This window comes from Centroberyx gerrardi, chromosome 18 (genome assembly GCF_048128805.1).
Source record: "Centroberyx gerrardi isolate f3 chromosome 18, fCenGer3.hap1.cur.20231027, whole genome shotgun sequence".
Taxonomy (NCBI): Eukaryota; Metazoa; Chordata; class Actinopteri; order Beryciformes; family Berycidae; genus Centroberyx; species Centroberyx gerrardi.
The window spans coordinates 9884197-9896099 of NC_136014.1; the positions used below are offsets into that span (position 1 = coordinate 9884197).

At 43.0% G+C, this 11903-nt stretch overlaps 2 protein-coding genes across 2 annotated transcripts; one reads left to right on the forward strand and one right to left on the reverse strand.

Annotated features, from left to right (window-relative positions):
• Positions 1 to 286: 286 nt before the first annotated feature.
• wtap (WT1 associated protein) lies at positions 287 to 7497 on the reverse strand. Its single transcript, XM_071920831.2, has 8 exons — positions 7316 to 7497; positions 6678 to 6715; positions 6493 to 6548; positions 6333 to 6391; positions 6037 to 6164; positions 4482 to 4660; positions 1709 to 1863; positions 287 to 1543 (listed from the first exon to the last, which is right to left on the reverse strand). The coding sequence occupies exons 2-8, from the start codon at positions 6705 to 6707 to the stop codon at positions 885 to 887; spliced, it is 1266 nt and encodes a 421-aa protein (XP_071776932.1). The 5' UTR covers positions 6708 to 6715; positions 7316 to 7497; the 3' UTR covers positions 287 to 884.
• A 1257-nt stretch (positions 7498 to 8754) lies between these two features.
• sod2 (superoxide dismutase 2, mitochondrial) lies at positions 8755 to 11703 on the forward strand. Its single transcript, XM_071920321.2, has 5 exons — positions 8755 to 8849; positions 9553 to 9758; positions 10021 to 10137; positions 10687 to 10866; positions 11005 to 11703. The coding sequence occupies exons 1-5, from the start codon at positions 8815 to 8817 to the stop codon at positions 11148 to 11150; spliced, it is 684 nt and encodes a 227-aa protein (XP_071776422.1). The 5' UTR covers positions 8755 to 8814; the 3' UTR covers positions 11151 to 11703.
• Positions 11704 to 11903: the final 200 nt, after the last annotated feature.

Sequence of the window (11903 nt, forward strand, 5' to 3'; positions counted from 1 at the left end):
AAAAACTCTGACAAAAACTCATTCTTATACATTCTCTCATCATGCTATGAAGTCAGTGCGAAATTAAACTACTGCTCATTTTGTCGAGGATCCCCTGGAACACCCTCAAGGACCTCAGGTCGTCCCCAGACCCGACTTTGGGAACCAGTGGAATAAACTTCAGTTACTTCATGAGGTTTTCAGATGCTTACACCTCAGCTGAGCCAATGTGCTTTCACACTCCAAGTCATCTAGTTTTCTGTGCCATTTGCTGCATAGGGCATTCAAGCAACAGGGTTTCACACTATAATATTAAAAGTCTTTATTGGTATTTGGTCAGTACATGAAAAGGATTGAAGTCAGAATAATACGAACAAGGTACATCGCATATAAACTACACACAATTCAAACAGAATCTTTTGAACAGAATTTTTTTTTGTCGATGAAAAATTAAAAGTTGCATTTTAAAAAAACAAAACACAGGCCAACATCTAAAAAAAAAAAAAAGACCTCCTTGAATATTGCAAAGCTACTGTGATTCAGTGAACTGTGATTTACTGACTTTTATTGACAATGAGTTACAACACCAGATGCCTGATGATTTCAGTGTCAAGAGCTCAAACAAAAACAGCATAGACGTGTTCAAATAAACAACAGCAGAAAGAAAATTACTAGTTTTAATCATACATCCACTCAATTCAAATCTACCAACATTAACCCATTCACATAATATCCCTGTTTAGCAACACAAACGTGGCAGAGGCATCACAACAGGCAAGGGAGAGAGGGGTGAAAACAAAATTTCCTGGACAGCAGTGCTGTGTTACAGACTATGCATTTTGTTGCCTTGTTTGCGTGTTGTATAAAAAGAAAAAAAAAAGACAGTACATGTCTTATAAAGTACATTACAAAACCGCGCTGTCGCTCGTGCTGGAGTCCAGGCCGTTTTGAGAATGCCGCGACCCTGCAGTCCTGGTGCCCTTGGTCACCGGGGCGGCCTTGTCCTCGTGGGGGTCGGTGTTGGAGTCCGTGTCGTTCGAGTGCTGAGTCAAGGACGTCTCGCTGCCCGTCGGAGAGTCCACGCTCTCGTACCCTGCACTCAGTTGGCTCCCGAACCCCCCCGCTCCTCCGACGCTCGCGGCGCCGGTCTGACTCCCCGACGCCTCCTCCGAGTGGTTGGAGAGTTTGGTCTCAGCCTCGCCCGGGCTGGAGACCATGGGGGACATGGGAAAGTCTTCCTCGGTGCTGCTGACCTCTCGGTACAGGCTGGGGGTGGTGGTCTCGCTCCTCTGGGACGAGTTGCCGTTGCTTGGTCCGTTGGAGACCCTCCCGTAGTCTTTGCCCAGTGGTTCGGAGGGTGTGGTGGCCTGTTCGGGCTGGGCGGAGGGCTCGGCGGACGAGCTGGAAGCAGCGGGGGAAGTCCTGCTGGGTCCCGCCCCGGCCAAAGCCCCTTGGGTTTGGGTGAGCTGCTGCCGAGAGTCTTTCAGCTGCTGCTGCAGGACAAGAATGGTACTCTGCATCCCCTCTACCTCCTCATCTAGCTGGATGATAAAGTCATTCAACTCTGGGGATGAAGGAGATTAGAGACAAGGAACAAAGTCAGAACTCAGGGAGACGAGACAGAGGCGAAACGACAGGTGGACGTGTCATTATGAGCCGTTACTGTGGAAAGAGGAAGGCAAGTAAAGATGGTCAGGCTGTGAGATGTGGATGAAGGTGGTGTTCTCACCGTCTTGGCTACTCTTGAGCTCCTCGCTGTACTTCTTTTGCAGGGCCAGCTCTGCCTCCAGCTGGGCGATGCGTCCCTGGGATAGCTGCCTACCCAACTCCTGGTTTTCCTGAATCAGCATTCGACACTTGGCCATCAGTTTCTTCCCCGTTTGGCTGTAAGGGAGACAAGTCTCACATCACATAGTGAACCAGGAGACAAACGCATCCATAGGCAAATAAAGGGATGCCATTCATCTGCTCCAATTGCCTGAGCCATTTCCCAAGTGTCAACAGAACTCTTCAAACTGGCCATCTATTAATGACTCTAGTTATCAGTTAAGTCAGTCGCATCAGGATTTCCATTTGATCTCAGACTCCAATGCAACAGAAATTTAAAAAGGAATCCACCAACAAAAAATCTCTATTCTTTGTACAATTAACAAATTTAAGTGTCCTTACAATTAGAGGTCCAAATTACAAACTGACCTATGTTTTCTTTCTTAAACTAAAATAAGAGTCAAATCAAAAGGATTTAAGTATTAAATTTAACCAATGTACCAACAAATCTATGCTCTTTACTATGACTGGTATCCTAAACAAGTTACCAGCACCCACATTTCTATGGAATTCAAGCACCCAGTATTACAATGTAACTCAATTCACCATGTTACATTTTAAATGAAAGTGAGCATTCTAAAAATAGCATTTTGTAGTAATTCTGCCACCACAAAATTCTCAAATTCAAATGCGCTAGCTAGAACACTGCATGGCAAGAGATTAAAGCAGAATAACAAACACCAAATAGAAGCAGCAGCGTAATATTGGAATTACTAGCTACAAGAAACCTGCAATTTAAATATCAACCCTGAAGCATGAACATCCAAAAAGGAAATGTGCTCTGCAAAACCTAGCGCTCTGGTTTTGTATAGTATTCACCTTCAACATATCAGAACAAGTGTTTCAACAGTTAAAACAGATAGGTTAAGGTTAAGGGGCTGCTATCTCACCTTTACAGGTCCATGAATATAACCATAGACCAGCACATCTATTAATTTTACAGTAGAATGTGTTTAGGCTTTACAAAATCCTCAATCAAGAAGCTTGCCAAATTTGCAGACCAGACTATGAAATAAGAGGCTTATGTTATAAATGATTTTAAACAATATCACACTGCACTCTATTTAAAGCCTATGGCACTTCTGGCCAGATGACATTGGAAATATTAGCAACAATGGCAAATGAATCAGCAGGTATACCCTATAAAAGCAGAAGCATTCATTAACTTTATACGGTTCTTTCAAACTAGTTCAGAAAACTGATCAAAAACCATGTCTGTCACTCTCACTTGTTCACGCAAACAATTTTGCAATTATGCATTGCAGATTACAGTTACTTGATCTCTTTTCCATTTGTGGTTATCTTAACTCATTACTCAATTACTCTAAGGTGCTGGGGAAAAAAGAGCATCCGACTCTCAAGGCTGTATGTACACTGCCAGCTCAAATCTGATTCTCTCACCTATGTGACAGAGATTTGAGTACGTGTTTGTTGTTAAACAGGGTGAAGTCTGATTCCATGTGGGTTTTCATTGTAAACACAGTAGCCGAAGACAAAATCTTTGTCACACAGGTGAGAAAGAAAAATCAAACAAGCTACTAGTGTAAATAGCTGGGGGAGGGATTGTGAGGTCAATCACAAAAATACACAGAAATACAATTAATACATTCTCATAAACTTGTAACATTACTTGTTTAAGACATTTGCATTCACAACTTTAAAACAGCACTCAATGCACCTACAGCAGTGTGTTCCAATACGTATCTGGAGAATTAAGCCCCAAGCTTAATTCATCATTAAAGCCTTTGCAAATATTTTTTAAAAAGGGTGTAAAACGGCCTTCAGGCCAGTCATACTTCTCGGCTCACACACTGCAGTAGGGACTTCAGAGAAACAAGAGAAAAAATAAAATGAAATGCCAATAAAAAGAAACAAGTCACAAAATAAAACATGTAAATACACTCTACCGTGCATGGGCCCATGTTCAAAGACACAGGCGACTGGACCCTCGTGCCTGAACCATAGTCCTTTGTGGACTGAGGGTCTGGCTCCGCCCACACAGTCTTATGTCATTTCTAGCGGCTCCTCCCCCCAAAGTCTTACTTTTTAATCCTAGAACTTCCCCGTGTTATTGCAATGTACTCTAGGCTCTGTCCAGAAAGTCTTTAAGTTTCTCAGGCAGACTAGCAGGTATGCGTGTGGTGTAATCCACAGTTAAATGTCTTTTATAAGTATGGGGATAGTCTTTAAAATGTTCAATTGCTGACTTAGGCTAGGGATGCTCCCTGCTTGGGCAGCTTGCCCAAGACTGACTCAATCTCCACCATAACCCCCCTATTTAATATGTCAACTGTCTGTTTTGGGCTGAGGGGGCGGACAGGGCATATCCGTGCCGGAAGTGAGTGACCACCTCTTCAGGAACAGTCCCGACTCCTTCAGGCCCTTGGACGGTGAGGGGATACGAGGGGACAGAGCTGAAACACAAGTGTCACCTGACCATACTGTCTTTTCAGTTTAGATTATATGATATGTAGCTGGCACAGTGCAAGAGTACAAAAACATGGCAGTTTTGTTTTGCAGTGTTTGGCTCTCTGTAAAGTCTGAGTCTCGTGGTGAGTACAGCATTTGTCAGCCTTCCCCCCCACCATTGTTCCTGCATGCCTGCAGTGAGAGTGGGGGTGGGGGGCGTGAGGAAGTCTTGACTTTTTGGGGGGAGTTATTTTGATTGTCTTTACCTATCAGGTGTAAATTTCCAGGCACTCAGTTCATTTTGGGCCTGCTCCAGTTTGTCTTTAGTCTGTTCCAGTTCAGCCTTCATTTTGAGGAAAAACAAGTTGATGGCCGGGTCCACCATGGATGATCGCAACTGGGCCGCACTGGGCTGCTGGACTTGCTTGAGGTACTGGATCTGGGTCTGCAGGATAAAACAGACAGGTGTCAGTGAACGGTACTGTGTGGTACCGAAATGTTACCCGGGGAAAGTGCTGATTGTAATTGGTACCAGAGCATGTCTATGAATTTGATCCATCTCATCATCATCGTTAAAATCAGCAATTTTCCCACAATCTATCCCAGTAAAATATTCAGCTTCCAATTACTAGCTGTATTATGATGTTCCTTGGATAAGATTTCCAATCCAGAGTCACAGCGCAGCAATTTCGGCCACAACCTGGTGATTGGTAGAGACTTGGAATTAAACTATTTTTGACTCTCTTCGCTCTAAGATGTATGCTCATTCAGATTTGTATGGTACCTAGATTTTAATTTTGCTAATTTTAGAATCAAAATATTTGGCTGCATAATTACTCATAGCCGTTAAGAGTAAGGCGGTAAGGCTAGTTCAAAAGGCTGGGGCAGCTTGTGTCCTAGCCTTTGAACTAGCCTTACGTTTTAATATGTGCCCATATTAAAACAAATACATTGAAATCTAATGCCATTGTGAGATACGAGTCCCTTTCCTGGTGACGCCAAGCAAAACATTTGCATTCGAGGAAGACCGGGCGAGTTCAAAACAAACAAAAACTCACCTTTCAAAGTCACAGTCATGATGACCTCTCAAATTTCTACAGAACTGATTTGACTACATTTACATAAAAGGCCATGGGTCCAGCTCACATGCCTCAAAACACAAAGGCCATAGCTCACAATTAATTCAGTCCAAGATGGCCTCCTACCCTCTGCGTTTCATGTTACTCATCTACAGCTGTATAACAAAACTAGCACAGAAGAGTTTGGAAGTTAAAATTAAAGTGTCCCCAGGGCTTAAAAGTTAAACCTTTTACAACTTCCACCTGGCAGAGTGTGTTGGGCTGACCTTAGCTGCACCATAGAAAGACTGGCATTTTCTGGCATAAAGCCACTGGCTGATCCACTGAGCTGTCAATCTGATAAGAGCAGAGGAAGCCATGCTCCACAAGCTTTACCTTTAGCCTTCTTTTCATGGCACTGAATGTCTAAGTATAGAGCAAGGTCGCAATTTATACAATGTGATGGTATTAAGTGATAACAGTAATAGTGCAGTATAATGCATTATTCATAATACGCATTAGGAATTAACTATACCAGAGCGTCAGTAGGACTGAGAACATGTAACCGTTAACACTGCTTACACTAAGTAGCGCTCCTCACTATTTGGTTGGTTAAAAACACTCAACACTGATGTTTCAGCTGTCACATGTGCATATTACCTTCAAAGAGGGCATCAGAAAATACCCTTTTGAGGTAAATAACAACCAAGTTCCCCCAAAATGTATCCAAAAACAGGAACTTCGTGGCGGAATAGATACATACCGTGCACTCTTGCATTTCCTGCTCCTTGGTGGCGAGTCGCATGACCAAGATGTTCTCCCTGCGCGCAGACTCCTGCTGCTGCTGCTTCAGCTTCTCCTCTGACTCCTTCAGCCCTGTCACGTCATTCGCTAAAATGATGAAGAGAGGAAGAAACGCACATGCATCACCAGAAAAATTCCTTTGCAGAGTAGCTAACCTCTATGCCCACAATATAAAGATTATTGCTGTCAGAGAAAAATTGTTTTAATACTGTATTGGGTATATGTAAGCGATTATACAATGGTAGTTGCACTTACAATTTAGGTCTGCATATTTCGCCTCCAGGACCTGGACATAAGCTTCATGTTGTTTCCACCTAAGAGGAGAGGAACATTTGTAAACATTAAATTGCCCAACCCAAAAAGAGCAAGTTTCCCCAACACACTCCCGGTCTCCAACTGTGGAAGTGTTACCTACCTGACACACAGCTCCTCTCTGGTCAGGGTCTTCATGTCAGATTCACTGAGGCGAACCTGCATGAAAAAGGCAGTCAATAAATGGTCAGGTAAACAAGCCCATCATTCCACTGCGCCCACATTTAGACGGTTAAGGACACTGGGCTAAAAAAGTATACAGGCCTAAACAAGGAAACACACACTCACCTTCTTGGGAAGAGGCTCCTCGTTGGTCATTCTGAAATCTGAAGAGGAACATGAAAGAAAAATCTCTTATTAGCACCAGCTGGTTGTCATATGTGCTAAAACGACTGCAGCATCTTGTGGTTTACTGGGTGGAAGCGTTGGATGTCCAGACGCAGTAAACAGTAAAAAACAATTACCTGCTACACAGCTAACGTAAATGGTTTAAGTGTTGTGGCTGCGGGTTTAGAAATAACAGTTAAAGCTGTGCACTGACCAAGTTACAAAGCCGACCAAATATAAGTTACCGTTAGCAGTTAATAAAAGCTACCGTGCCTATAGCTAGTGTGGCTTGCAGCAGTGGTTGATGACTAGAGATAAAAAAAATAAATAAAAAAAAATCTGTCCTTGCTAGCTAACGTTAGCTAACGTCAATCCTCGGCCTCTAATAACATTTAGCACCAGTTAGCCAAATTAATTGAGGCTGTGGAAGTATATTGTTGATTTACGAGTTCAGCCAAGCAGCATGCGATTCTTGGCTCTGTTTTCGGCTTCTTGTTATCACAAAATGGCGGTGAAGGAAAAGACTCCCTCCCTTGCGCTCCTTTTCCTGAATCTAGCGGGCTCCTGGTTGCAGATAATATTGCCATCACAACACTTACCCGACCCGTTTCTTTCAAATTTTGGAACCTCTCAGCTTCAATAATCCTTATTCACACGCAAAATTGTAACTAGTCTATAGTTTGCTGTGTAACTAAATTCTGCTGTCTCGCTTCGGTACAGTCGCCATCATCTTCATCAGCGAAGGAAGAAGAGATGGCAGCAACAACCCCCAAAGCTTTGGCCGTCCTGCGCCTGCACTCGCCTTGCTGCAGAACACAGCCAGAGAGGGGTAAGAAGTAGAGAGCTCTCACTCTGCTGCTACTTCTGGATACCGCAAACGTCACTGCGAGGTACGGCGGGAAAAAATGCACACAGGAATCTACACTCAGTGAATTTGCGTTAATGGGAAAAATGAGAGATATGCCTTCTGATGCAAATATCTTGCTTTAAAAACATATAAGGTTAATTTTGACCAGATTACACCCAAGCTGAATGTATTAACATTCAGAACTAAAATTTAAGCTTTTAAGCCAAGTGGACCTAGGTCTGTCTTCTATGTAGAAATACAGTCAATACATTTTTTTCAACATTAAGTTAAGTTTTCCTGCAGTTGTAGGCTTCACTCTGGCTCCACCTGCTCCACCCATTTACTGTGCAAAAAATGAATCCAAAAATCCATATCAGCGCCCAGATTTCCCACTTCCTGGGCTTCAAACAGGCCAGTACATAGTCAACAAGTGACATCATTGTCACTTTGTCCATTATTTTCAACAGTCTATGGTCTGTACCAGATTGGTCTCAAAGGAAAATATGTGTTTGTTTCTGTTTGGCAAAACGCCCACTTTTGCAGACCGGAAAATGGCCAGTATTTTACCATTACGTGATTAATCTTCTCAAACATAAACGATCTTTGGCACTGCCTCCTCTGAAGGGGCGGGACAGACTCGCTCACATGATTATTTACTTTGCTGATACTTTCTAAAATTGTGCTGAAAATCAGGCCATTCGTATTTTTAATTGCGTTTTTCTGTCTATATTATCTATTTTTTATTTTATCATTAAGTTATTGTACAGAGTTATAATAAATAAAAGTTTGGCCTACATGTGAAATAAAATAGGTATACCGTCATTCATTTCTATATGAAATATGAAAAAAATATGAAACAACAGTTCTGCTGGCTGCTGCACCCATGATCATGTAATGATGAACTTTCATTAAGGCCATGCTGAATCAACCTGAAGGGGTGAGTGAAAAATGTAATGTAAGAGGGGGGTGACTTAAATGCATAATATAATGCGTTTGAAGATGGTCCAATATGTCTCAATATTTGGATCATAAATGATTTAAAATACGATTTGTACACAATATTATGGGGAGTATGTAACTTTCAGTGTTTGAGGTTTATCTAATATCCGCACACAGAGGCACATGATCCCCATGTAATGATAATGGTACGGTCGCCTGCTCTGTCAAGTTGAACTACAGTTTTCAAGGGCAGCAGCAGTGGGGTGTTTTGGTCTCTGTCTGCTCTACGTTGCCTGCCCTGTCAGCAATATCATGAACATGCTAAGCAGAGTTGGTCAAATACGCAGGTAAAACTGATATCAACTTAGCAACAAGTACGATTATCCTGTTTCAAGTGCACAGGAGACGAGGACAACTGCATCTTGTTAGCTGCAGTCGTTCATGAACCTGAGCCAGATAGAGAGACAGTTGCTTTTTCAAAGCTAGCTAGCTAGGATGCTATCGTAGCCTAGCAGCATAGCTAGGTTCGCGTGTGGCGTTTGCTAGAATTGGTTTCCAAGACTTTGTCCAGCTAATTAGTTATCAAATAAATGATTTTGTTGGAAGTATGGCATGTCCCTGCATTCATGGTGTTCCTTCTATGTTCACTGTCAGCTATACCCAGACACCCACCTCGACTTGCACAACCACTTAACTCTTTTTGTGCCATTCTCACCTTGTTGAATCCAACCTTTGAAATTTGGCTCAGTCCAGGACAGTTGTTCCAAGACTAGCTGGTGTAACTGAGAGACAAACATAGCCTGCTACAGCCACCTCTGGCAGCATGGGCTAATATTAGGCAGTTCATTTAATCTCACAGGGATCACTTGAAACTTAAAAAATATTTTTGTCTCCCCACAAATTCTTGACCAAATGTTCTGAATCGATATGCATTAGCCAATAGGCATATGTCAACCTCTCTTCAATTGCTTGTTGCCTACTCTAAACCTGACTAAAGCCTCTCTTTTATGTGTAATGACATGTTTGAATGATTTTTTTCTTTGTTTTTAGGTGTGCAGCCAGCCTGAGCCAAACCATAAACCAGGTAGCCGCATCAAGGCAGAAGCACACGCTCCCTGACCTGACCTACGACTATGGCGCCCTGGAGCCCCACATCAACGCAGAGATCATGCAGCTGCACCACAGCAAGCACCATGCCACCTACGTCAACAACCTCAACATTACAGAGGAGAAGTATCAGGAGGCACTGGCAAAGGGTACAAACAAAGAACTCGCATGAAGTAATCAATCAGATGTTACCATAATTGGGGGTGTCAAGATGGACTTAACATGACATTTTACACGTATAACATACTTAACATCTGTGTCACATTTACAGCAATAAACCCTAGACTTCTATTGGTAATATTATCATGTGTCTGAAATTTTCAGTCATAATTGATGCAGATCTGATGCCACTATACACGCCAGTTGAGGTGTTCTGCTTATTGACCTGGGTGTATTTGGTTTGTATTGCAGGAGATGTGACAGCGCAGGTTGCCCTCCAGCCTGCTCTGAGGTTCAACGGAGGAGGCCACATCAACCACACCATCTTCTGGACAAACCTCTCACCAAATGGTGGAGGAGAGCCACAGGGTGAGGCAGAGACACACCTGTTACAGCTCGTCTTTTCTCTCTCTTCCTCCTTCATCCTTCTGTTTGCTGTTAACGAAAGGGATTGTAAGGGGGACACAGAAGCTTGTATGCTTTGAGGGTCTAAGGCTGGTGGTGCCGGCTAGGTTAGGCTGTGTAGGATAGGTAGGCTGATATCTCTTGCTAAATTCTGCTTTTGTGTGTCTTGTGCTTGTTACTTGTGCTTTTCCTGATGCTTGTTCTATATCGTTCTGTTCTATGGTTTATTGTTGATCAGTTAGATCTAGTTAGGCTCATTCTCTGTAAAGTCCTTTGAGACATGCATGTGATAAAGGGCTATAGAAATGAACAAATTTGAACTTGAAGCTAGACAGATCACACATGGACATCAGTTTTTCAGTTTTCAAATTGCATTTTTAAATATGTTAAAATAATTAGGAATAATGACTTTTCAGTTGGTATCTGGCTGACTCTCTGCATCCTCTCTATCTTCTTATACCGTTGATGTTACACATTGTGCTCATGTAGCTGCCTGTGTCTCCATTCCTGTAGGGGAGCTGTTGGAGGCCATCAAGCAGGACTTTGGCTCCTTCCAGAAGATGAAGGAGAAGATGTCTGCTGTCGTGGTGGCAGTGCAGGGCTCGGGCTGGGGCTGGCTGGGCTTGGACAAGGAGAGCAGAAGGCTTAGCATCGTTGCCTGCGCTAACCAGGACCCTCTGCAGGGAACCACAGGTCAGCGGCTAGTGGTTGTGTCCTAGTAATGAGAAATGACCCTCTTTCTATGTCACATTTCATGCTGTCCGCAGGCAAATGCCACAGTTAAGACAGAGCTGGCAGCTTATTTATCTGTTTCCTCTGTCTGATCTGCAGGTCTCGTCCCCCTCCTCGGTATCGACGTATGGGAACACGCCTACTACCTTCAGTACAAGAATGTCCGGCCAGACTATGTTAAGGCGATCTGGAATGTCATCAACTGGGAGAATGTGAGCGAGCGTCTCCAGACCGCCAAAAAGTAGACTCTAATCTGGAAAACATCCCCAGCTGATCCCCCTACTCCCTCGACAGTCAGACCCGGGCCAAATAGCAGTTGCAAATAATTCTTAGTGTTAGTTTTAACCTGCTTGAAGTACCAGAAGGGTGAGGTTTACTGCATCGGGACGATTCAAAATTGCAGATTGAGTAAATTGACTTTGAAATGCTTTCCTGTGATTGTCTAAACTTTGTGACGCATGTTATATTGACTTCCACGACAAACATCACATCCTGCACTACTAACCACAGTGAAACAAACCATACAAAGCATCTGTTTGCCCCGGGTCTGTTCCCAATCCCCAGACCTTCTTCAGAGCGCACAAAAATGGCCGTCTTTCACAGCAAAGGCTGGCTTTTATTACTCACACCCATATGATGGCTGCTATACATATACTAGGTGTCAGATAACCAGAATGCATAGTCAGTGTGGTGAGCTGTGTGTTTGTCAGAATATGCCACACCAAGATCAGACAATGTGATTGCAGTGTTTTTGATGTAATATAATAAAATTATAAGATTTGAATTGTACCAGCTTAATGGTTGGTGTTTGATTTTCAATTCCTACATGGAGGAATTCCTACATGGAGACGATTCAAGAACTTATTTTACTATGAATGAGAGCTGTGAGAGAAAAGCAAAGGGGAAAATATAGAATACTGGACTGTAGATGAAGTCAACAGTCACCATTCAGCGTTTTCTGTTATTCTTTGTTCACTTTTGGGAGGCGTGCTCCAGTC

Bases quoted from the DNA above. Each gene is read 5' to 3' on its own strand.
- wtap (XM_071920831.2), bottom strand. From the start codon at position 6,707: ATGACCAACGAGGAGCCTCTTCCCAAGAAG. The intron at 6,392-6,492 runs GTAGGTAACACT...CTCTCCTCTTAG, and splicing joins AGAGAGGAGCTGTGTGTCAG to GTGGAAACAACATGAAGCTT. The intron at 6,165-6,332 runs GTAAGTGCAACT...TCATCATTTTAG, and splicing joins GAAATATGCAGACCTAAATT to CGAATGACGTGACAGGGCTG.
- sod2 (XM_071920321.2), top strand. From the start codon at position 8,815: ATGAACATGCTAAGCAGAGTTGGTCAAATACGCAG. The intron at 8,850-9,552 runs GTAAAACTGATA...CTTTGTTTTTAG, and splicing joins AGAGTTGGTCAAATACGCAG to GTGTGCAGCCAGCCTGAGCC. The intron at 9,759-10,020 runs GTACAAACAAAG...TTTGTATTGCAG, and splicing joins TCAGGAGGCACTGGCAAAGG to GAGATGTGACAGCGCAGGTT.